Source organism: Thermobia domestica, chromosome 7 (genome assembly GCF_964235325.1).
Source record: "Thermobia domestica chromosome 7, izTheDome1.hap1.1, whole genome shotgun sequence".
Lineage (NCBI taxonomy): Eukaryota > Metazoa > Arthropoda > Insecta > Zygentoma > Lepismatidae > Thermobia > Thermobia domestica.
Window position 1 is genome coordinate 58,402,347 of NC_137460.1, and position 25,765 is coordinate 58,428,111.

The window sequence follows — 25,765 nt, forward strand, 5'->3', positions numbered from 1 at the left end:
TCTAGAAGGATAACGAAAAAGTACTTCAGTTAAAGTTGCATATTTTTGGTCACAGAATCTGAATCTACAACAAAAATCAGAGGTTTTTATTTGAAATTTTAAAGTTGCCCCCTCCCAGGCACGTAGCCAGGATTTCGTGAAGGGGGGAGGGTCAGTGACATGAAATACTATGGTCATCACACCATGGGTTCGATCATTCTAAACTATTTTACTGGAACATATATTGGTTCGTTTAGCCAATGTAATTTTAGAGCGCCGAGACGTGTTCCGTCCAGTAAGTACGCCAGAAATTTTTACTTGGGGGGGTGTTCAAAATAAAAGGAGGGGTGTGCTCAAACTCAAACAAGAAATCAGTATATTTTGTTACGCAACTATTAAAATACTACTACTACTACTACTACTACTACTACTACTACTACTACTACTACTACTACTACTACTACTACTACTACTAATAATAATAATAATAATAATAATAATAATAATAATAATAATAATAATAATATCGGCTCTTCGCAATGGTAGGTTCAATAAAGTAAGTTCACACATTTGAGCATTTATTATTATTATTAAACTAAGTAATCTAAGTAAACTAAGTAAACTAAGTAAAACGGACATCGGTGGAACCGATTATTTGTCCGTAAATGAGAGGTGTCCCTAAAAAGAAGGGTTCTCTCTCATAACACTACACCACATATATTTATGGCATGGAAGAATAAGAAAGTTTGTCCTCTTATGAAGATGTCCACAATTGAGAGATGTCCGTTAAGAGAGGTTTCACTGTATTAGGAATTAACCTCCATTATTTTATCCACTAATTACATGTGAATTGATTACATACGAATTATTGTAATTATTTTGCAAAATTCTGCTATTATTTCAATTTATTCACCCCCAGCAAATTTTAGTGGGTGATTTTTTTTTCAAAATATTAATTGGGAAAAAATTCCCTCGTCCCATGCTGAAATCACACTCGTTCAGTAATTAATACTGTACATAGTTCCAATTTCATTATTTTAATATTCTAACTCTGTTGTTAACGTTAATTGTTGTCTTGTAATATTATTTGATCTCTTAATATCCGTTTCTGCCCCTTCCTGGCTACGTTATTGGCTCTGAATATCTTTCATAAAATTATTCATTGATTTAGTTGTTTTCCAGAAATCCAGTTTTTCAACTTACAAATATTTTGTATCTTTCTGTTTTGCCTTCTTTAATATACCCTAATTTTAATAATCCCAGGGCTCACAGTGGTCTGGTCTCTTGTAAATAGTTGAAAAGTGACCAAAAATGGTCAAAAGCACGCGAAAAAGTGACCAAAATCTCACCATGCCCCTTTTTTCTTTGTCAATTTCTCCATCACCTCTCTCTTTGTTTGTTGTTTTGCTTCTTCTTTACTTCTTCTTTTTGAGCTTCCTCCTTTCTTAGGTTTTCAAAGTAAGCTTTGTGGTTACGGTAAGCATACTTAGCAGATTTAAAAAGCTTCTGAGAAAGTGGAACCAGTTCTGGCCTATTTTCGAATTTCATCATCCCAGACATTATATTTAACTTCGCATTAATAGTTCTCAAAAACGTGAAATTTCAAATTCATCACCTACTCTTAAGAAGAACATACAAGAAGCATAACACAAGACGAACATGATGAACCACAAACACACACACACAACGTTGAACGGAGCGTTAACTCTTACGAGAGAAAACTAAAAGATTATTATGATAGAAGAAAGAATAGACACAGAAGGGTTCTCAACCCAGGAGCGGATCCAGAGGGGGCAACCGCCCTCCCAGAGTTTGGAGCCCTTAAAAGTAGCATTATGACAACCCCCCCAGAAGTCGGGCCTGGATCCGCCCCTGTCTCAACTGCACCTTGAGAGCTTAAGCATCCACCAACCGTCCACTGTGCTTTAGCAAGAATAAAAACTGAAGTGAGAATAAAGCTCACTGTTTTACATGTGACAGCAAGTATTGAAGCTTTCAGAAGAGTAATGAGTAACAAGTTTCTGCCTTTTTCCATTTGTTTTTTATGATATTTTTCTTAGAAAGCTGCCAATGCAAAACATAAATCACACGAAAAAGTCACTTTACCTCTCAGAAAAGTAACTTTTAGTGACAAATTTGAAAAAAAAAATAACTTTTAGAGACCACTTGAAGAAAAGTAAATTTTAGTTTAAAAAAGTGACTCGCTACGAGCCCTGTTCAGCTCAATGAATTTACATGAATAAAAATATACTTTACAAAAAATTAAGGTAGCGCCAAATGCGTTCCTGTATAACACTAGACTTTGTCTAAAATATATATAATTCTTACTTCGATCGATCTCTTCATTTCTAAAAACGTTTTGACTACACCCTTCTAACGTCCGTCCGTTGATACATCACTTGCAGAGCAGGCTCGAAACCAGCTACAGAGCTTTGGGGGGCCATGAACATAATAGGAGGGGCCAAGTCATTAAAAATTCTCTTACAAATATCTAAATTGTTCATTTTGTATTGAGGTCTGGAGGGGACATGAAAAATTTAGGGAGGGCCAGGCCCTCTCTAGCCCTCCTCTGGTTGCGAGCCTGTTGCAGAGTAGCACTTACCAACTGAATCTGGTATAGGCTTATTACTATATTGTCACATTTTTCCTTATTGAGGAGGAGGTAGGTGAATGACAGCTCAAGACGTTGCCAATTTCAGTCATCTGCATCTGTCCATTAATCTCTTTTCTCGGAAACGACCTCGGAACCCCAGAGGGTAGGTATCAGCGGTCTGTTTTGTCAATTGTTTCGATCGAAACACCGCCCGAAACAATGAGGTCATGTGGTTCTCGAAGCCGTACATGAGAACGAGGTCGCTTCGTATTTTGAAGTGGAATAAATAAATAAGAATATTGCCTTCCTTCCTAAACGCCAAATCTTTTTTAACTTGATATAATAAATAACCTATATGATACTGATTGATACAATTGGATTTGGGGAAGTATTCCTTTTCCATCCAGGGGTGTGTGTAAAGAAATTTGGAGGGGTGTTAGGGGGGTGTTGGGGGGGTGTAGATTACTCCCTGGTTCCGTCTTCTTTCATTTCCCAACAGCTTTCCAACAATATGCTACTTGATCCCCCTTGCCACTTGAAAATTTTGAGTAGGACCCCGTCTGTGACCCTGCACAGGACAATGAGACAAATATTTTTACTTTCAATCATTATTCTTCTGAAATGATTACAAACGTGTTTTCCTGTTTTCACATCTGTCTCACCGTTCCAGGTTTATTTTTTGAGATGGCCATAGACTTTACAATGACGTTTTTGCTGACATTTTGACAGGCCGACATTTTGCAAAGCTAATTTTAGAGAGCCGAGACTTGTTCCTTCTTCTTTCATTTCTCAACAGCTTTCCAACGATATGCTAGTTGACCCCCTTACCATTTGCAATTTTTGAGTTGAACCCCGCCTGGGACCCTGCTAGTAGCCCTGGGAAAACATTTTTTGCTTTGAAACGTTGTACTTTTAAAATGATCAAACACGCGTTTTCCTGTTTTGGCATCTGTCTCACCGTTTTCGATTTACAGGACTGGCAACCGACTTTCTGGACACTCTGTATATTCCCATAACTCACACAGTATATGCATTCGGAAAATTTTTATTACAGTTTCGTAACAGGCATCATTAGTGCTTTCGATTGGTGTATACACCATCTTCCACTTCGATATATAATTTCCCTCTCTCTACTTGTTAGTGAACTTGGTCTTAGGATCACAATTAGTGTAATCTTATGCTATATTTGTATGTAATAAGATTTTTATAATAAAAGTTTGTGGGAGAAAACCGAATTCCGTTTGTAAATTGCTCTGCCTCTACCTTATCAAGGTAATCTCACAATATAAACTTTCTCCATTTTACAATCACTAAATTAATGAGAGCAGTATTAAGAGGCTTCACATTTACCTTGCCCAGATTAAGGATAAAACAATTTACTTATACGAGTATTTAGTGTGAAAGAAATTGTAACAACAGAAAAAAACCTAAAAGGTTGATACAAAAAAAAGTTAAATGGTCCATTATGCTATTAAAACGCTGAACTACTTTGTACATTCTTCAACAAGTAATTTTATTATAGAAGCCTCTAAAGCATTCAATAAGAGTGTTAGACTTTGTACATTTTACCTATATTTATAATGAGCTAATGCATTTTAAAAATATAAATTTATTATTATTATTATTATGAGCAAAAAAGAAAGGTTACTAGTAAACTAGAAAAAGGTGAACAGTAACAAAGTTTGTTTGTCAATATAGGGACAACAAAGCCATGTGTTCCAGCAACCAAACCAAAAAGGTTAACGAGGGGAAGGTGATTCCAACCTTGCGTTACAGGTTAATATTGCTACGTTACAGTGTAATAACTCACAGGGTACGCTAAGCGATCACATAGTTACCACTACCGACCACAGCCTGTAACCCGTCATCTAGTTAGCATGTTGGAACAACCGACTACTAGGTTAATGAAAGGTGCGTCAACTATAGTAATCGAGTATTCTACTCAATATAACACATTCAATTGGTTAAAAGCATTGGAATTGTTCCTTCAAACACAACTTTGACGGTTGTGAATTCACATAAAAAATAAATGTACAATATGAAAATAAATGATAACTTCTTAAGGTTATCATTCAGTTGTATGTTTTTTAAGGCTAGCCATCGGCTAGCAACCTTACAGAGGGCTACACTCTATTTTAGGGAAGGGAAGTTAAAGGTATAGGAGGAGTGAGGAATTTATGGATGGGCTATGGGCTGTTTTATTGATACCTTTATTTAATCATATTTTATTTTGAGGTCTTTATGATCTTTGCGATCATAACATACAACAAGGTAGAAGGAACTACACATTTTACATAAATATCAACATAACGAAAAATAATATAGTAAATGAAAGCATACAAAACAAAAAAATAAATAACAAATTATCGAATTTAAGAGTATATAACAACGGAAATAATATAGTGAATAAATGAGCTCATAACAAAAAACAGTAAAGGAAAACCTAACGAAATTGGAGTATAAACTAACGTATAATTTAAAATCATAAGCACTGATGGAGATGGGAGATGAAGTCAGGTGCACTTGACGCCACAACACATCATGAGGACTGTTAGAAGGACAAATGCGGTTATCTTCTGCCTAGGGGCTGCTCTAGGCTAATGAGGACGTGGTGAGCCCTGTTAGTAAAGTATGGAATTACTGTGCAGAAAATGATGGAAAAATATGAGGGAGATGAAAATCCAGGCGATATTCTTCGAGGAGTTGATCGATGTGGTCTGGCGGTACAATATAGCAGTATAATGTAAACAGACGGTGAAGTGGAGTATAATGATATCGTGCGGAAGAGGAGTGAAGTGCAAGATGATGCATTGTTTCAAAGAGGAGAGGTTGATGGTGTGTGTAACGCTGAGTGATAAACTTTAAACGGAGTGTTTCAAGGTGATAGCGGAGGGTAGGAAATGAGATGAAGGAATAGAGATAACGTGTCGGACTTGGCAGAGAGATTCGGAAGGCAATGCGAAAAGCATGTCTTTCAAAAATGGCTAATTTGTCATAATAGGAGGATGAAGCGGAAATCCAAGCCGGAAAGCCATACGTAAGAACTGGCCTGAGGAAGACTTTGTAGGTATTCAGTACAACGTTGGTTGTAAGACCCCAGGTAGTGCCGGTTATTCGTTTGAGCAAGTTCAGACGATTGTAGGCTTTAGTTTTGATACTTTGGAGGTGTGATTTCCAGGTGAAATGGTTATCGAAGATAATGCCTAAGTATGTGACAGTGCGTGTTGGAATGATGAGCATATCATGGACAGTGAGCGATAGAAGGGATTGATTGCGATGAACTTTGGTACGTTTACGAGGTGGAACAAAAACGATGGCTTGAGATTTGGAGGCATTAATTTTGAGCTTCCATTTAGAACACTAGTGGGTGAAACTATTTATGGCTTGTGATGAAATGTTTATGGCTTGGATGGTTTTTCCAAGAGCAAGGAAAGCAGTGTCGTCAGCATACTGAAAGAGGTGAACGTCAGGCGGCAGCTGCGGAAGATCTGCAACAAACAGGATGTATAATAGAGGGGAAAGAGCAGAACCTTGAGGTACCCCATCTATAAGAAAACTACCTCGTAGGATGTGAAAGCTGCTCATTAATGGCAATGTATGAGATGCGACATGCTAAGAAGTGATAAATTATGCGAATATAGGTTATCGGAAACTTAAATTTGATGAGTTTGCATATGAGTGCAAGGTGCCAAACCTTGTCAAATGCCTTCTCAAGATCGAAGACGAGAAGACAAGAGGGTTGAATCGTGTTGTAATGATTGGTGATTAGTGTTGTGAGACTAAGTAATTGATCGTTAATTGAAAATGATGGTCGAAAACCGGCTTGATGTATTGGCAGTAGTTGTTGGTCGAGTAAATAAGGATGTATGCGTTTTACAAGTATTCGTTCGAATATTTTGTTGAATGTAGACGTTAACTGTATGGGACGATAGGACGAAACATTCGATGGAGACTTATTAGGTTTGGGGAACATGAGTGTTTTAGACACTTTCCAGTCAGTAGGAAAAAATCCGGTTCGGAGTATAAACGTATATATAAATGCCAAAAGGGTAAGTAGTGCGATAGGACTTTCTTTAATGTGTCTGTAAGTAATAGAATCGAAGCCAGGTGCAGCGTTTCGTTTTCGCCGGATGACAGATGTGATTTCGGAAATTGTGATAGGACTCGTGAGAACAGGGTCGGGTAGTACATGAGTGATATTTGGTTGCAAAAATCTAGAGTTAAGATTTACTTGATCGGCTGGATGAGATATGTCCATGTTGTCCGACTCGGATGGGGTGAAAATTCCCTGCAGATAATCAGCAAAAGCGTTTGCTTTATCTGTGTCTCAAAAAGTGGAGCATCACGTAGTAGAAGGGGGTATGGGGTCCTGGTGTGTTTGCCACAGAGTGCATTGAAGCGCTTCCAGTACAGGGATGGAGGAGCAATGTCGGAAAGATGATTGCAGGTTTTCATCCACTGGCGTAACTTATAAGCCGAAATGTAATTATGAACTGTTCTTTGGAGTTGACGATGAAGGCGGAGTGCTTCAGGATTCCGGCTTCACAGGAATTCCCGATATGACTGGCGTGAACGACGGACAATAGCCAGATATTATGGTGGGAGTTTCGGCCTGTACGGGATGGATGCAGACTGAAATATATAAAGCAGAAGCCTGTTGAATTGTAGTAGTGATAGTATCGACCTGGTGCGTTAGTCGTTTTGTGTAGTTGGGGATTCGTAATCTGCCAGTGCGTTTGATATATAGGAGCGATATGATGGCCAATCTGCTTTATCGTAACGTGGTGATATGCGTGGGGAAGGTGATGATGTAGGAGAAGTAAGACCAGAATGATAAGTGATCTTAATGGGTGCGTGGTCGCTTCCAATTAAGTCCAGAACAGAACGTACAACGACTGATGATAGTGTTGGAGACCAATGCTATATCGGCTGTAGTATTACTGATAGGACGAGTTGGAGACTGTAGTGCAAGCAGAGTGCCGATGGTATGGACCATAATGAAGTCCGTAAAGTCATCTCACTCTGTTTGAGAACGACTATGAAGGTTGATGTCGGCGAGAATAATGAAGTGTTTATATGATTGAGAGATGTGTGGAAAAAAAGTCATGAGAAATGGGAAGGCCGGGACGAATGTAGATTGTTGCAAGAGTAAGAGTGATATTTTTTAAATATAAGGTAGTGATGACGTATTCGGGGATATGTAATAGAGGACACTGGTGTGATCGGAATGGAATTGAATGACGAAAACCTATCGCAGCACCTCTATTGGCTCTAAGTGCTGGGATATGACTATCATGACGGAGTAAGATGTATCGAGGAATAGTGCAGGAAGTAGTGTTCTTAAGAAAGGTTTCGTTTAACAGAAATGCTGTAACATTGTCTTGCAGTAAGAGAGTCTCAAAGAGTACTTTGTTTTTAAGAAGAGAACGGATATTGAGAAATAAGAAAATGATATCTATAGTTAATAAATTTATACTGCTGTTTCGAGTTTGGTGGTGTGGAAGTGGACATAGCTGTTGGAGTATGTAGTGTATAATAACACATGAAAAGTAGATTTGGCGGAAGCAATAATATGTTGAAGAACATGTTGACGTTGGAAAGGATGTATATTTTGTAATGTAAGAGCAATGAATTCGAGTAGTTTGCTAACAGTAACAGGATCGTCAACTCTGCGGTTGGTAGAAACTGTCGGTTCTGTAACCCGCAAAGGAACAACAAGCTCCGGATAAGATTCTTGGGCCGTAGGTTTGCTTTTACATTTATAACTACATGCGGGGTGTTGATCATTGCACGTGGGACATTTTGGAGGTTGTTGCATGTTTGGGCAGATACGAGTTTGATGGGGCCCAGAACAGTAACCGCACACAGTAGAGTTTGTGCACTGAGAAGTATGATGAGAGTTGTATGCCTTGCACTTCTCACACCGGAGAGGCGAAGGTGGAGAAGAACGCGATGGTTCGATACGATGTTTTCGTTTATAGATAAGTGCCCCTACAGTGAGGAGGTTATCGATGGTGTCTTGAGATGAGGTGAGGTCACGTACCATGTAAGTGGGACCAGCATTATTTCGAATACATATGACGTTGCTGATGGTATGTCCTTCGTATTGAAGTTCTTCATTTATCTCCTCATCACTGTAAGTTGGGTCGACTCCTCGAATCAGTACGGAAAGTAATGGAGGTCGTTTCGGTGGGGGTACTTGTTTGCGTTGACTAGGGCTGAGTGATGTGATGGTAGCCCGTTTGCCGAAGATTTCAAATGAAGCGTTATTCCTAATTGTAGTAGCGAACTGTGGGTCTGGCGTACCCGTTTCTGGTTTTAATGACTTCTGTTAAAGATATGCTAGGTAGATATTTCCGAAGTTGATTGTTATGAACTTTTCGTTGCTGAACTTTGTATCGTATTGCTGAAGGAGAAATGAGTGAAGAGAGGGTTTATCCGGAGAGATGTGATTGTTCATGAGAGATGCCTGAGTATGATTGGTTTCATTAGCGGTGTGATCATTGGTTGCATCCATATCTCAAGAGTCTGATGGGTTATTTCGATGCTGCTTTTTCGCCTGATGCCATCTTGCAGACCAGGACAGTAATAAGCAGTGACTCGGATCGATGAGATTCTGATGCATGAGATGATGAAGGTAAGACAACCCGTAGGATAGCTGTCCAGGTGGAGCAGTCCCTCTAGCTCGATCCGACTGCCCTTTACTGCGGATCTCAAGAAAGAGACAAAGAAGCAGCTCTAAATGTGGAACAAGAAGGATAATTCAAAACTTGTTATCATGCACTTGATAACGCTTCAGAGCAAGCTCTGGAGAAGTATGTACGTTTTTTTTTGAAAGGAGAAGAGGAAAAGTGACTTATCAATTCAATATGTTTCTGGAAAATTATAGATTTCTCCTGCCTCTTAGAGGGTTACGCCCTCTCTGTGGCATGTGATTTTCTATACAAATGTAGTTTTGGAAAGAATGGGATGGGCTAAGTGAAGTTTGATTAGTTACATCGGTATTTGTGCATCAGTTTTGAGAAGGGTTATAGCATCATTTTCATTTTTTCCATTTTTGCACTTTATTTATTTTCATTTATATTTTTATGATAAGGTAAACAAAAGAAGTTAGTACAATGAAAATACAACATGTGAATATATAACGAAGGATAAATAAATTAAATAAGGCAAAAAATAAATACAGGTTATCACGTGAATAGCGAAATATTATTGAGAAGAAAATAGGTGCAAATGTGCAAGAATACCAATATAATGTGAGATAGTGCTGGTGTGAAAATGTACGATAATGGAAATGAAAGATGAGATGAAGTGCCGTCACATCACAAACAGATAGAAATTAGTCAGACAGATGCAGGTTAAATCTTCTGTCCCGGGGCGACTCGGGACTAATGATCACAGGGGGAAGCCCTTGTTAGTTGTGAGGATCTCTGTGTTAAGATGGAAAAACATTAGGAATATGAGCATGAATGATATAAATGGCATAAATGTCGCGTTCTGCTACTGTGAGGTTTGCATGGCGTACATATAAGGAAATGAGTATATTCAATGGGGTATGCTTGTAACGATATGCGGCATTAGTGAGAGCATCAGTTCGAAGAATATCCAAATATAGTGGATGGCCCGTTTCAATGCGAGATATAATGTACCGATTTTGAAGTTGTACAATATGGTCTGTGATATTCAGAAAATCGATATATTCATACGTGAGCCACGTAGGATACGGAAGTTTAATCCGATGAGCTAGTCGAATAGCATGACGCTCTAATATGCAAAGTTTTTCGTAGAAGGAAGTAGAAGCATTGCACCAGGCCGTATCCGAAAGTGAGAATAGGTCGTAGAAACATCTTATAAGTATGGAGTAAGACATCGGGTTTGAGGCCCCAAGATGTGCCTGTAAGACGACGTAAAAGATTTAATCGAATAGTAGCCTTAGCTCTCAGTTTTTGCAAGTGTGCATTCCAAGTCAGTTTTGAATCAAAGACTACGCCCAAGTACGTAGCAGTGTTGGTAGGGCGTATAAGATATCCATTGACAGTCACTCGCAAGAGTGTAGGATTTCGGTAGACTCTGGAACGTCTGTTAGGTGGTAGGAAGACCAGAGCTTCTGTTTTGTCATTGTTGATAGTTAAATGCCATCTCTGGCACCATTTTATGAAGTTATCGAGAGTTGTTTGTAGAGCACGGGTAATATGCTGGACAGTGCTGCCAAGTGCAAGAAAAGCTGTATCGTCTGCATATTGGAAAGTGAAAACATTACGTGGTACTGAAGGAATGTCTGAAGCGTAAAGAATATATAATAATGGGCTGAATGCAGATCCCTGTGGAACTCCAGTAAGTGGAAATATAGGCCAAGAGAGTGTATTACCAACTCCGACATACGCAATCCGATTTGAAATGAAAGAGTAGATTAACCTTAAATAGCATGTGGGGACTTTAAATGACTGCAGTTTGTGAATTAGATCATAGTGCCAAACTTTATCAAAAGCCTTCTCCAAGTCCATTAGAATGAGGCAGGAAGGAAAACCTTTGTTAAACTGATTTGTAATTAAGGTGCTGAGACGTAGGGGTTGATCATGGATGGAGAATCTAGGCCGAAATCCTGCTTGATGAATAGGTAGGAGACTAGTAGTTTCAAGGTATTTATGAAGTCGGCAGACAATAATTTTTTCCAAGAGCTTGCTGAATACAGAGGTGAGTTGGATTGGTCTGTATGAAGAAACAGAATGTACAGGCTTATTTGGTTTATGAAACATGCAAACTTTTGACACCTTCCAGTCAGGCGGATAGAAACCATTTTGGAGTATGAAAGTATATATTGTTGCCAGGATGAGCAAAAATGAGTATGGAGTTTCTTTTATGTGTCGATAAGAGATATTGTCAATCCCAGGTGCTGTGTTCTTCTTCCTCTTTAATGCAGTATGGAGTTCATCTGTAGTAATAGGTGCAGTGAGTGGATGCTCCGGATCAATGACATGATTTGTTGAAGGTTGCAAAGCGGGAATGCAAGAGAGATCTTTTCGTTCAGAGCGTTTAGAGGCCGCTGTTAGTGTAAAAACAGTCTGGAGCTGTGAAGCAAAGGCATTTGCTTTTTCTTCGTCAGAGAACAGAGGAATGCCATCTGCAACTAAAGGGTAGGTTATTGTGGTGTTCTTGCCAGTCAGTTGATGAAATCGCTTCCAGTAGCGAGACGGATGCGCTTCCTCGGATAAGGTGTTACATGTTTTGATCCAATTGCGGCGTTTATAGGCAACAAGGTAGCTATGAACAGCTCATTGCCATTGGCGATGCTGCCGAAGACAAGCCTCATTCCCGGTTCGATAATATTCCAGAAGATGATGTCGGGCTTTCTGGATGAGCATAAGATATGATGGTGGTAGGGCCGGTTTATGAGGCTGTACTTGCTGCGTCGGAATGTGCTGATGGGCACTGGTTTGAATTGCTGTAGTAATAGTAGAAAGACAGGAAGCAAGTTCAGTTTCAGTAGTTGGAGACTTTATACTGGAAATAGAGTGCTCTAGGTCTTCCCGGAAAAGAGGTCAATTTGCTTTATCATACCTCGGAACTAGACGAGGTGCATGTACAGGGCGTGGGGGTTGTCCTCGAGTGAATGTTAATTTAACTGGATGGTGGTCACTGCCAATAAAATCTAATACTGCAAGCTGGCAATCGTCAAGGAGATTCATAGAGGTAATGACGACATCCGGTGTAGTTTGACTCATAGGTCTGGTGTGTGCAGGCAAAACATGAAGATGGAGCTGAAGATCGTTACTTATGTACTCCTGAAAGTCGGATTTTTCGCGATTAGTTCGACTATGGATTTTAATGTCCACCATGATTATAATATTTCGAAAATTGCTAGCTATATATCGGAAATATTCTAATGGTATAGGTTGACGTGGTCTGACATATATTGTGCTAAAATTGACAATGATTGATGGAAAGTATATGCCGATTAGTAGGTACTCGGAGAGATTAGCTAAAGCATGTGGAGTATATGCTCGAACTGGATACTTAGGAAAATATCCTATTGCTACTCCTCCTTAGGCCCGTTGAGCTTCATCTTGGAAGTCGCAGCGCTTTAGTTCATATCCAGGAATACGAGCAAACATACTCGGTTTTAAGGCGGTTTCGTTTAAGGGAAAAACATTAATTTGATCTTCTAGTAATAAAGTTTCTAGTAATAGTTTATGTTGACAAAAAGATCGAATATTGACAAAAAGAAAGGAAATCCCCATAATGAAGAAGACTGTGCAGATGGTTTTAAACAGCGATTTCCAGGGTTCCAATGTGAAAATGCACATAATTATTAGAATAAGTTGCATGAAGATTAATGTTAAAAATTGATTTAGCAGCAAAAATGATGTGTTGAATAATAAGAGCTTGCTGGAAAGGAATGATGTTTTGTAGCATCAGGCTAACGTAGCGTATGAGGTCTTCGACAGTTAGCGGAGATAATATTGATTGTGTAGGTGGTGTGGTTTTGTCGGCTGTTTTTAATGGAACAGTTAGTTCCGGATGCTTAGGTGTGGGTGCTGGTTTACCTTTACACCGATAACTAAATGTAGGGTGAAGTCCACTGCCACATGTATTGCATTTTGGTGGTTCTTTTAAGTTGGGGCAGGTTTTAGTGTCATGAAGCCCGGAGCAATAACCACATTTAGGTTGATTACGACAATTGGCCATAGTGTGGTCATTATATAACTGACACTTTTCGCAACGAATTAGTAGTGGACCCTGCGTTCTAGATGGTTCAACGCGATGAATTTTCTTATATATGGGTGCACCAAATCTCAGAAGATAGTCGATAGAATCTTGCCCTTGCGATAGAATTCGTACCATATATGTTGGTCCATTATTATTGCGAATAGGAACACATTTATCAACTGAAATCCCCTCTTGTACTAATTCCTCTTGAATTTCTTCATCAGTTAAATCGGGGGAGACACCCCTAATGACAACCGACAGGTACGGTGGCTTTCTAGGAGGTGGCTGCTGTTTCGGTCGCTTATCGGTGAGTTTGGTAAGCTTAGCGTTCTTGCCAAAAATTTCGTAAGAAGCTTTATTTTGGACTGTGATACCAAAATTCGGATCTTTAGACTTCAAGATATAGCCATTTTTTGGTTTTGACGATTTGAACTAGGGTGTCCCGTACCCGAGGAACATACTTAACGATTTGCAGAAAAATCATTTTAGGGTTTGTGTACTTAGCATCAAAATCAGTAAGAATGTAATGAAAGAGAGTGGCGTGAGATGAAATGGTAGGAGATACCGCAGACGATGCACCTGTATGTTGTCGTTTATAGACTTCGATGTCCATTAATGCTACTGGTTATTGAGACCTGATGCGTTTCGCGGATTGCGTACATTCGTTAGATAGATGCCTATCTTGCGATACACTAATTGGTTCATGACCCCAAGAAAAGTGTCGGGTACGAGTGCGACTAGATTGACCGATGTGTTCAGGTTGTGATAATGAAGTACTGGAAATAGGAGATATAGCTGGTAAGCCCGAGTGTCTGCCAAGATTCGTTTGTCCATTGATACAGCCTAGGGCCTCAGCCCAAATGAAGATGAAAAGAAAGAGATGATGAAATGAGGTTCAAAAGAGAAGGTGCCCTCCGAAAGTGAAAACTTTCGTCAATCCTCTGAATGTCGTATGTGTGCCGTGCTCACAAATGCGTATTTCAACACTTGATCCTCGCTAGCATATTAACTAACACAGGAGAGGTTAGACTCCTTGATTCGTGTACGTTACGGTCACGGTCACGGTAATGTTGAAGTTGTGTAAAGAGTATCGGGCCAAAGCCCCTGACTCCATGAGTAAGATGGCATAAAGAATATAGATAGATGTGCAGGTGGCTTGTTGGGTATTACTATTGTTTTATTATGTCTGCAAGTCTACATCTGCAACTGTCGCAGAGTAGCTGATAATGTAATTACGAGCTATGGAAAGATGTTAAATACGTGGCGTGCGATGAACATTCCGTAGAGCGCATTCGGTGCCGATGGTGGCTATAGCTGGATTAACATGTCTTGGTAAAGTATGCCAGAACTTATGATGAAGATGCCGGGGAACTTCTCTAACAGGGGGCAGCTCTAAATCTTCCAGAATTTGGCTGTTGCGTGTATATCTATCGTGACCAGTGATGATGCGACCGGCTCTCGTTTGCACACTTTCGAGTGTTTGAAGATGGCTATTAGAAGCATGTTGCCAGGCAGGGCATGCATAAGAAAGTGTGGACAGGACTATCATCTTGAAAATGTGCACGCGGACCTCATGAGAGATTGAACTGCAGCGAAAAATGGGGTACAATGCCGATATTTTCCGTAATGCTCGTTGTTTTATATCTTTGATGTGTGGGGCGAACGTGAGCCCATGATCTAGTCACACCCAAATATTTCGCATGCGTGGCGTGAGGAATGTGTGCGTTCTCATAGATTAGATTTCGAGGGACGCGGATGCGTCTTCTACTGCGGATGACAGCACAACTTTTGTCGGCATTTACTTTAATTCTCCAACGCCTGGCCCATTCCTGAAAACTGTCTAGTTGACGTTGCATATAGATGTAGCACTGTGCAAGTGAACTACTTGTTGTGAAAAAGGCGGTATCATCGGCATACGTTGCAAAAAAACAGTTTGGTAGAGTCGGAAGATCTGCCGTATAGAGATTATATAAAAGCGGTGAAATTACAGTGCCTTGTGGGACACCTGCTTTAATTGGCCTAGACGAGGATTTGACACCATCAACCGACACATGAAAGGTTCTTCCTATCAGATAAGAACGAAGTAAATGCAGAAAACGATCCGGAAAACCTTGAGCGTATAGCTTATATAATAATCCAGCTAACCAGACTTTATCAAATGCTTTTGACACATCCAGGTATACTCCAAGGGTGTGATGTTTTCTATTGAAAGCCACTGTTAAGTGATCAACTACTCGTACGAGTTGTGTAGTAGTGGGCACGGAGCACGAAACCCAAACTGATGGTAGGGTAGAAGATTACTATTGGCGACATGTTGTTTCAGCCTCCAGAGGAACACACGTTCAAATAATTTACTCAAGTGTGACAAAAGACTTATCGGCCCATAGTTTTCCGGAAGCAGCGGATTCTTTCCGGGTTTAGGGATGGTGATGATACGAGCTTCCTTCCAGGTCTTTGGAAAGTAGCATATTTGAAAGATGGCATTAAATAAATACGCCGAAAAGACCAGTAATTTTTGAGTTGGATGTTTCAGTATCTCCGGTCGAATCCCATCAGGCCCAGATGCTGTCTTTGTCGGTAGACATTTGATGTGTCTTTTTATTTCCCGAGGTGTAGCTAGGTTGATGTCATGTGTAGGGTTTTGAGTTCGTATACTATATAAGGTAGTTCTAATGTGCTGGTGGAGATAAGGATCGAGTTGGCCTCTATTGGGCTGGAACTGTGCTTGCAGAGAGTCAGCGAAAGTAGCTGCTTGCAACTGAGGGTCTTGAGTCAGTCCTTGTGGTCCTTGGAGGACTCTAGCTCTGGAAGCATTAGTAGCACGTTGGAAGGATTTAGAGTATGTCCAAATTCTACGATCGTTTACTGTGAGGTCACGAAAAGTATCTTCCCAGTACAGTTGATTTTGTCGCTGAGTCAGCATCTTGATCTTTCACGCAGTTAATTCCACAGTGTCTTGTAGGCTGGATGAAGCGTGTGCTGCCAGCGACGTCTAGCCCAACGTTTTAAATGAATATAGAGTTGCAGATTTAGAGTGTCGCTTTGACCTGTTTGCGTTTGAGAGATTGTAGTAGTGGAGCTTGCTGCCTCTGCTGTACGGAGTGCTAATGTGATATGAGAAACTGCCTGATCGATGTCCTGGATGGTGGCGGGCCGATCTCGTAGATCGATCAGAGTGTTTAATTCTTGTTTAAACAAATCCCAATAAGTTTCTATGTGTTTAATAATAGGAGCAGTATGCGCGATGCTACAGTGGGAGACATGAAAGATGACGGGATCGTGGTCTGAGTCTAGGTTCGAAATGACATAAGGATGAATACTAAAGGATACGTTTTTGCAAAGAGCAACGTCAAGCACGTCGGGTTGTCCGCCGAATTTTGGATAATGAGTTGGATCTGGTGGAGCACTGATGATGAAATTGGACGTGAGGAGATATTGATGTAAAGCGTCTCCAGTAGTTTGGAGTAATGGAGTTCCATTCTCCGTGCTTAGCGTTAAGGTCACCAGCTAGGATAACTTTGGGCCCTAAGTTTGAGATGATGTCGAAGTCAGTCGGTTCTAAGTGTGTGGCCGGAGACCTGTAACCAGTGACCAGTACTAATGGAACTCCTGGAGTTATTAGCTCAACAGCAAGTGTCTCTAAAGTAAGTAGTGGTGGTATTGTAAGCGACCTTACTGGTAATGACTTTTTGATGATAAGCAGCAATCCTCCTTTCTGTCTACCCACTCTGTCCTGTCTGTACCCAATGTAATTAGGTAGACGCCAAGTAGTGATGCGAGCAGTAAAATGAGTTTCTTGGATGAACATGACATCAACTCTATGCTTTATTACAAAGCGGAGAAGCGTTTGTTTCTACCCCTCGAGACCATCCGCATTCCACGTAGCAAGTATAAGTGTGTGGTGGAGGACGCCGGATTTAGAAACAGCCATCGTCAACCATTTCCGCTATTGTTTCGATTACTGCTGCAGCCCTGGAAGCGGAGTCTGTAGCTTGTCGAAAACGTGTAATACCATGTTTAATGTGTGTAAGTATTTTACGGAAATGTAAGCCCTTGAGAAATGAAAGAACTGATTTTAAGTCAAGGTCTTCGTTAGAGTTCTCTTGTTGGACGGCAGTAACTGGTTGGGTGTGAGAAGAAGTGGGAGCTTCAACATCTTCGTTATCCGTAGTCACGGGTTGTATATTATCAGCAGTGGTAATGGAAGTTTTCTCTGAGGATGGTGTGTGGAAATTTTTCTTAGGTATATCTGGATGTTTGTTTGGTTGTTGTACCGGCAATTTGAGAACTTCTGAGTAGGATTTAAATACCGGACAGCCACGGTAATTTGGTGGGTGATCTCCCTGACAGTTTGCGCAGGTGGCGGGTGTGGATGTGTCTGGTTTGTTACATGACTGGGTGAAATGTGATTTCCCACATTTGAGACACCTCAGGTGGGTTTGGCAGGTGTCTTGCGAATGCCCCAAGCGTTGACATCTGTAACATTGCAAGACTGAGGGAGGCTTGTAAGGTTCAGGAACAGTGCCATCATTACTTTTGTGTTATTCCTTTTACTCTTGCGAGACATTTGGTGGATGCTTGTCAGTTTAGAGCCCAGTCGGAGGAATTCATCCTTCAGATCGTCTAGTTCAGTGTCAATAGGTAGTTTTCGAACAACTACCTTGATGGGCCTTTCATTTTTTGCTACTCTTGTGGCATATTCAGTCTTTGTTTGTTCGCAATACGTCTTGATAGAGTTGTAATCATCTTTGTTAGCTGCTTGAAGTCGAATGCGCTCCTTATTGGGCTGAGCTAAGGGAGGCTCCTTCAATGTTCGTGACAAGGTCTTTATAAAGGTATATGTGTTTGTAATTCCGTATACGAAAATTGGAGGGGGCTTGTTATTCGGCGCAGTGTTGTTACTGGCACTAGTATTGTCTGTTTGTTCGGATGACAAAACAGCGAACTTATTGCTAGTGGGAAGGGGTGGATATTCTTGAGTGCTATTAAATAGTTTTTCAGCGTTGTTGAGATTTTCCAAAGGAGACCTACGCCGCTTAAGTGTTCCCACTACTGTGAAATCCATGTCTTCCGTGTTATTCGACGTTGATGGCTGCGAATTACTTGTCTGTTTAACTGTAGGAGTTTTCAATTTTGACTTCGCTGGAGCGGTCATTTCCTTGTTTTTACCTAAAGGCACAAGGAAGTCTTCTGGTTTATATGTTGATCTTATTATTTTGCCCCTGGTATTAGGAATCTTGGATGATTGGACCTTTTTCTCAGATTTCACTGGTGTCTTCTGAGAGACCATCTTTATACTTAAAGTAGGAGATGGCGCCAGCTTACCACAAAAGAGGGTAAAAGTGTACCTTTTAAATGGTTTGCTCTTAGAGCAATGCTCTAAGTTTGTAGGTTATTAATCTGCTTCCTCCAAAGAGGAAGCTCAAAATGTAATCGGTAACCAGTAGAGATGCCTAAGTCGTCAACTAATTTCGCTTGTCTCTTCCTCCGAAAAGGAGAGTATCAAAATAAATCGTTAAGGCAAGAGGAATAGCTAGGTCGTCAACAAAAAAGATCGATTTGGTGCGTTAACTTCCGTGGAGGTGTTAAAAATAATTCGACGGTTGTTTCCTCAGTCTCAAAGAGGCAAGTAATCCAACCGTATATACGAAGAGCGCGAATCAATTCAAGAGGTGGGGATGGAATACCTAAATGACTCGCTTATTTTTCTTCGCCAGCTACGGATACCCTATTTTTTAAATCTGGTTAGAGCTCCAGGTGGTCAGTTCGTGTACGTTTGTCTTACCCTTGTTCCCCTATCAGAAAAATATATCAACTAATAGTGAGAATTTGTGTGTGCGTACTCTTTACTATAAGCAAAGCTTTACTCGATATATTTAATATTTTACAGTGAAGCAACGCAAAATCTATTATATTTCCTATAATCCACCACGAAATTATTAGAACGAATGTATGAATGTTTTGACGACAGTTCTATGATTAGTATATGTACCATCTCGCGTCATTATCTGCATTACAGACATGACAAAAATATATTCATTTAAATATCAGAAAATGCATAAATTTCCGTAAATAAACTTTCCTTCACATTTCTGTATTAATTCATGTAGAATACATATTTTAATAACTGGTTTCCTACTCCTTCGAACGTATTCACAATTGTTCGTAAGACATTTCGTTCATAAAATTGCAAATGGTGATGTGGCTGTTTGTGCTTTTAGTAATGCAATGTTACCAGTAAACAAGTTCTGGAGAGTTGAATTTATCTTGTGTGAAAATCGGATGATAACAACAGAGTGTTTTAAATTAAATTAACCTTCTTGAATTGGTTACCTTTTTCTAACCTACTTTATAGGTTAATAACAACCAGGGTGCGAATTACCGGGGGGATGAGGGGGATTTCCCCCTCACTCACATTGTGTTCCCCCAAAGAAATCAACTGAAGTATCCCCACCGGGGATGCTCGTTCCCCCCTCCCAAACCATGCTTAGTATAACGCCAAATTTCACTGATTTTTGTCATTTCTTGTAAGTTTAATTTGCTAGCGGTATTTCGAAATGAGCGATGTAAACTATTCAGTTTTGATCATTTCTAATTTCCCCACTATTTTCACCATTGCTTCGTTGAACTATATTATTATGACTACAATTGTTACTCATACCCTTCAGATTCTCGTTGTTCGTTTATGCTCTTAGTGGTTGGAAAAGAAGTAAATAAATACGTAGCTTCTTCCATCATACTCGGGCATGTTATATCCATCCTCTATATTTGTATCGATTATCATCTTGTTTTGATTTTTGTTATATTTCATTTTAGTTTGTAAGTTTGCATAATATTTGTAATATCCAATAAATAGAACAAGTGGACAAAATAGAACATAAGTGGACTATTATTGCCTGAACATCACTGCCTTTTACAGTTTACGGAAATGAACTTTTGAAACTGTACTCAAAATCTGAGTTATATATTCTCTCATGGCTATATGTTAACGCATATGCTGACGATGCATCTCTCTAGTGAGCAGACACGTTAGTGAAATTGAGTAAGCGCATAAGATTTGTTTCAGCATTTGCTAATAAGACTGATTCTAGGTGTCATTCATTGTCCGTGTCTGTATAAGCACTTCAACTGGAGCTGGCATTTTAAAGTTAAACCTTCACTTTCCATCTTTCTTTTCGCCCACGACAATAATACTCTCCGGAAAACTTCAATGTAATGTTTATCCTTCATTTGATAACGTAGCACATAGTGAATCAACTCAGCTGTAACCTAACAGTAAAGTAATTATAAGTGTTGATTTCCTGGGCTCCGTCATGGAATCGATATTTAAAAAAAAGAAAAGAAAAAAAAGAAAAACATGGGGAGCGCAACGTTATCGAGAAATAAAAGCGAAAACTCGAAATTTGATTTGAGAGTTTTAAAATATTTGGCTTTCGATTTGACCTTAATGCTCATATGATAGGCTAATACGTAGATCTTTTTTTGAAGTAAGTCTGGTTTAACTGATAATTTTAGTGGTCTTCATAACACTGAAGTAGATTTTCTTTCGCAAGGCTGCGTGTAATAACGCAAAGTAGAAGATTTCAATATTAGCGAAAAATTAACATATGCTTGTGATCATGGTTATCGCTCGGGCCGAATTATAAGTAAATTAACCCTAGAGAGCTACAGGCACAAGAGTGAGTACAACATTTAAACATGTTGAGAAAGGTTAGGTGTGGTGTCAAACAATACATAGACTATGTAGATATTGTCGGTATATTTATTGAATTAATAAATCCCTTATTTATTACAGATGTTATATCATATTTATGTATGTGTGTGTGAGGGGAGGGGTGAGGCATTATTGTCTTCTTTTGAATTATTGCACCTTCAGACTCTACGTCAAGTTGGCCTAATTTTATCCCCCCAATATAAATTGTTTAATTCGCACACTGATAACAACCAATCACTGTATTGTTTCTACTCATTTTCCAGTAAGCTTATTCGATTGATTACCGGTGACCTCGTAAAATTAACCTTTTTTTTATCTCAGAAGGGTTGTTGCAAATTATTAACTGGTTCTAGTAGAAAAATTAGCCATTAACCTCCACTAGGTTACCGCTTGTTTTTCTCAGTGTATTATTATTATTATAGTAGAGAACAAAAGTGAAGTAACATAATGAGAATTATAATTACAACGCATACATGATCTGAGTAATTATTATTGAAGTAGGGCAATTTAGAATTTTTACGACTTGAGCTTCTCTTAAAACATCTACTCCCCCTATGCTAAGCTACTGCAGCTCGTTTCGGACCTAACTAGTTCTAATTAATTATTAAATATTTGCTGCTTTTCTCTTTATTTTAACAGGTGAAACATTGAAAATCACTTTAGAAGATTTTCTTCAACATGTAAGTCAATTCAAGTTGCAGCTTTCGTTTCAACCAGAACTACTTCATCGTGCTAATATCCAGTATTACAATCGAATTCGTTTAGAATCCATGTACCTCTATCTTTGGCACTCATTAATACCAGACGAGATAAAAGTTGGAGATACAATTTATTGCACTCACGATTTAATGTATGATGTCTCACCTGTTCTTAAGAGTGGCATGGATAGTTTTGTTAATGCTATGGTTCATCAAGAAGCAGGATCTGTAAGTAACTGTAAGAAGAAAGATCTATACTTGCAAGTTTTGTGTAACTTGAATTTTTGTGTTCGTTTATAACTCGAAAACTTGAGACTTGTAAGACCTTTTATAGCTTTATTATGGACTCTCTTTAATATACAGAGTGGGCAGTGTTGCCAACAATATTTTGTAGAAATCCTTACAACTAAGTTAAAATGTCCCTACATTTCAGCAAAATACTTAATACCGTATATGGTAATGCACTGCAAATATCATAATACATAATTTCGCTACATAAAAATAATATCATATGTTTTTTTTTTTACTCACTAGAAATTATTTATGCATGCTGAGGTTGGATTCCATTATGTTGTTTTTTAACAGTGAAGAATGATATTAATTTCATATACACCTTTTTTTTTTAATGTAAAACTGAATTCAAATCTCTCGAAGAACGAACAACCTTCTATGATAGAAGGTGTGTTAAATAAGTTTTGTCCAAATGGTTATAATATTCTCATTAGTTGCAATATGATGATGAAATATAATGGTAAACATACTTTAATCCTTTACTTACAATACTATGTCACTCAGTATGTCCTCCATCTGCTGTGACACACCTCGTCCAACATTCTTGTCATGCCTTACCTGCACTTTGGTAAAATTCAGGTGGCTGACTTTTACACTATTATTTCACATAAGAAATGAAGGTTTGTCATTGTCGCATGCTTTTTCTCGCAAGTGGGCCTTCAGACAACCGAACAGGAAGAAATCGAATAAACCAAGTCTGAACCATAGGGAGGCTGAAAGACGGCTTCCCATCCCATTTTTATGATTTTCTTCTGTATCATCATGGTTGTGTGAGGCTTGCCATTGTCATGGTCTAGGTTGATGACCCTACCTTGCAAGACCGGTCTCTTGGCCTGAAAAGCATGTTGTATCTTATCTAATTACAAATAATAACGCTCCTTGTTAATTGTGGAGCCAAGCTCCAAGAAGTCTATTAAAATTACGCCAACCCAGAAAAAAAAGGCCATAATTTTCCGGCCTGATCGGGAAAATCTAGGTTTTCTAAACGCTGCAACCAACGTTGGATATCGTCACGGTCCAATGTATGATCCCCATGAACTCGGAAGCAACTTCCTATGAATTGATGGGGCTGATTCACCATCGGTTTTGAACAAGAATTCTATTACCGACCATTTTGAGTCCTGATGTTTATTTCAGTGTCCATTGTGGTTTACCTGTGAACAATATGAAACAAAAATTATTACAATTCTGAAGCCAAAGGATCAAAGTCTGTTTGCCTAAAATTTCATAATAATATTGGAGCTAATAAAAATATATTCAATTGTGCAAAACTCATTGAACGCCTTTTGTATTTTGCTTCTGGTATTTAGTTTTTTCTGCATTTACTTCTAAACCCATGTCCCTGCAAGCGTTTAATAAGATTTCTGCATTTCTTTCTATTGTTCTCCTATCATCCCCTATTAAATTTACATCATCAGCATATGCCATAACCTGGCGAATACCGTTCAACTCTAGGCCCTGGTTGCTATCTTTGATTTTCCTTATAGCGTATTCCAGAACGAAGTTAAATAATAATGGCGACAACGCATCTCCTTGTTTCAGGCCATTTTCGACGTGAAAGCTCGTGGACAAAAATTTTCCTACCCGGACTTTACTTTGGGATTCATTTAACCATATTTTAATTAATCTAATTAGCTTTCTCGGTATTCCAAGTTCTGTAAGAACGTTGCATAATGTTTCTCTCCTAAGCGAGTCGTACGCCTTTCTTAAATCAATAAATAGTTGATGTACCGGGCTATTGTATTCCCACTCTTTTTCGAGTATTTGGCAAATGGTAAATATTTGGTCGATAGTTGATCGATTTCGTCTAAATCCGCACTGATAATCTCCAATAATTTCATCTGCGTATGGGGTCAGTCTTGCTAATAGAATATTTGAAAGGAGTTTATAGGATGTTGACAGAAGAGAAATGCCTCGATAATTATTACAGTCAGTTTTGTCGCGTTTCTTGTGAATTGGAACAATGATTGATTCTTTCCACTCTTGTGGCAATTCTTCCTTGTTCCACATAAGGAGAATGAGTTTGTGTATCTTGTTCCACAATTTTTCGCCTCCAGCTAAAATTAACTCAGCCGGAATTTCATCTACACCCGGAGATTTGTGTTTCTTTAATTTCTTTATAGCGGTTTCTACTTCTATTCGGTTGGGTTCTGGAATATACGGTTCTGCGGTGTGTAACTCCTTTTCTCCACGCACACTAGTTTTTGGTTGCGCGTTAAGCTAATCGTCAAAGAAATCTTTCCATCTATTTAAGATGCTATCCGTGTCAGTGAGAACTGTACCGTCAGATTTCTTATATATTAAAGAAGGCTCGGATATAATAATAATAATAATAATAATAATAATAATAATAATAATAATAATACTTTCGTAGTGTACTATCATTTGTATCTAGACTGTACATTATTTCTTCCAGGTAACTTACAGGAATACGCCCTATTACCTGCTAGATATGGTAAAACAAATAATTCGCGATGCTCGATTGATGAGGCTGCAGCCCTTCAACAACTATAGACGTTTGTTTAATTTACCTACTTACACTGACTTTGATGAACTAACTGATGATGCAGAACTTCAGAAAATACTGAAAAACATGTATGGACACATAGACGCTGTGGAATTTTCTGTAGGTAATATTCAACTCATATTTATTTCATTAACAGTACATGGATACAGAATTTTCAATCACATTGTTTAATGGGAAATGATGTGGTTAAAAATAAAAAGAAAGAAAGAAAAGTAAAGTAAACATGATAGTAGGGCGGCTTAACCCGGAAAATCAAAGGAAAACTGTATTTAGTGAAAGAATTATGAAACTTGGCACACTTGTAGAGTAAGCCATGGAAAACATTTTAAGATATGGAGACATTAGAAATTCGTACTTGTTTGGCCGCCATCTTGGATATCAATATGGCGTCCACGCGAAGGCACAGACTTTCACTTAAATAATAATATCTCCTCACAGAACTACCCTAGAAACCCCCTTCTTGCGTCAAATTAAAGATAATGAAATAATTAAGAATTTAAACTTAGTACATGTTATTTGTACGGGCACCATATTTAAATATAGCGACTGTTATTAATAAATTTTAGTTGTACTCGTTACTGAATATTGCTATAATGGCAAATAACCATGAAACTATCAGATGTGTACATTCACGTAGACGTAAACATGATAGAGCATAATCTAGCCTTTTCAACGATGTCAGTATCTTTGCTCTATCTTCAAAATAAAAGGAAAATAGTCGACTTTATGTATTACAGGGTGTTGTGCTTTGGGATCTTTAATTTCACACCAACATGTAATTATATTCTCAAGAAATTACGATAAATACTTCTTCCTCGAGTCAAATGAAAGAAAATGAATTTCCCAAAAATATCAGACTAGCAGAATATATTTGCTGTTTATTGTCTACAGTCACACTGATTTATCTACAGTTACAATGAACTTTGAACAACCTTTATATTAGTAGAAAACTATTTTGAAATAGTATTATTAGAAATTGTATTATATGAGACTTTTTTAGAAAGTGAATAACAGAAGTTTCAAAGCGTCAAGTCACTTCAGGAGCAAGCTCCTGCACAATTTTTGCACCTAAGCATACACAACTGTCCTTTTTTGTTTTTTGCACTTGCAAGTATTTTGCTGGTATCCTTTCTTGCAGATGCACTTAATCAGTTCTCTTACTGCCTTAGAAATTTACGGTTGAGTTGACCATTTTGGTGTTGGTTTCCCATCTAGCAAAATCCATCTCCAATCTTGTAGTGGTGGAGTATTAATGA

General features: G+C 38.8%; 1 protein-coding gene across 2 annotated transcripts in view; it reads left to right on the plus strand.

The window, feature by feature from the left end:
* LOC145690138 (prostaglandin G/H synthase 2-like) overlaps positions 1-25,765 on the plus strand; it is a 159,941-nt gene that overhangs the window by 112,332 nt on the left and 21,844 nt on the right. Inside the window, exons 8-9 of one of the 2 annotated variants that reach the window (XM_081764735.1) lie at positions 21,633-21,919; positions 24,399-24,612. In XM_081764735.1, the coding sequence (XP_081620861.1) occupies positions 21,633-21,919; positions 24,399-24,612 (501 nt within the window). The remainder of the gene's footprint in view (positions 1-21,632; positions 21,920-24,398; positions 24,613-25,765) is intronic. The other variant, XM_081764736.1, reaches the window with a different exon arrangement.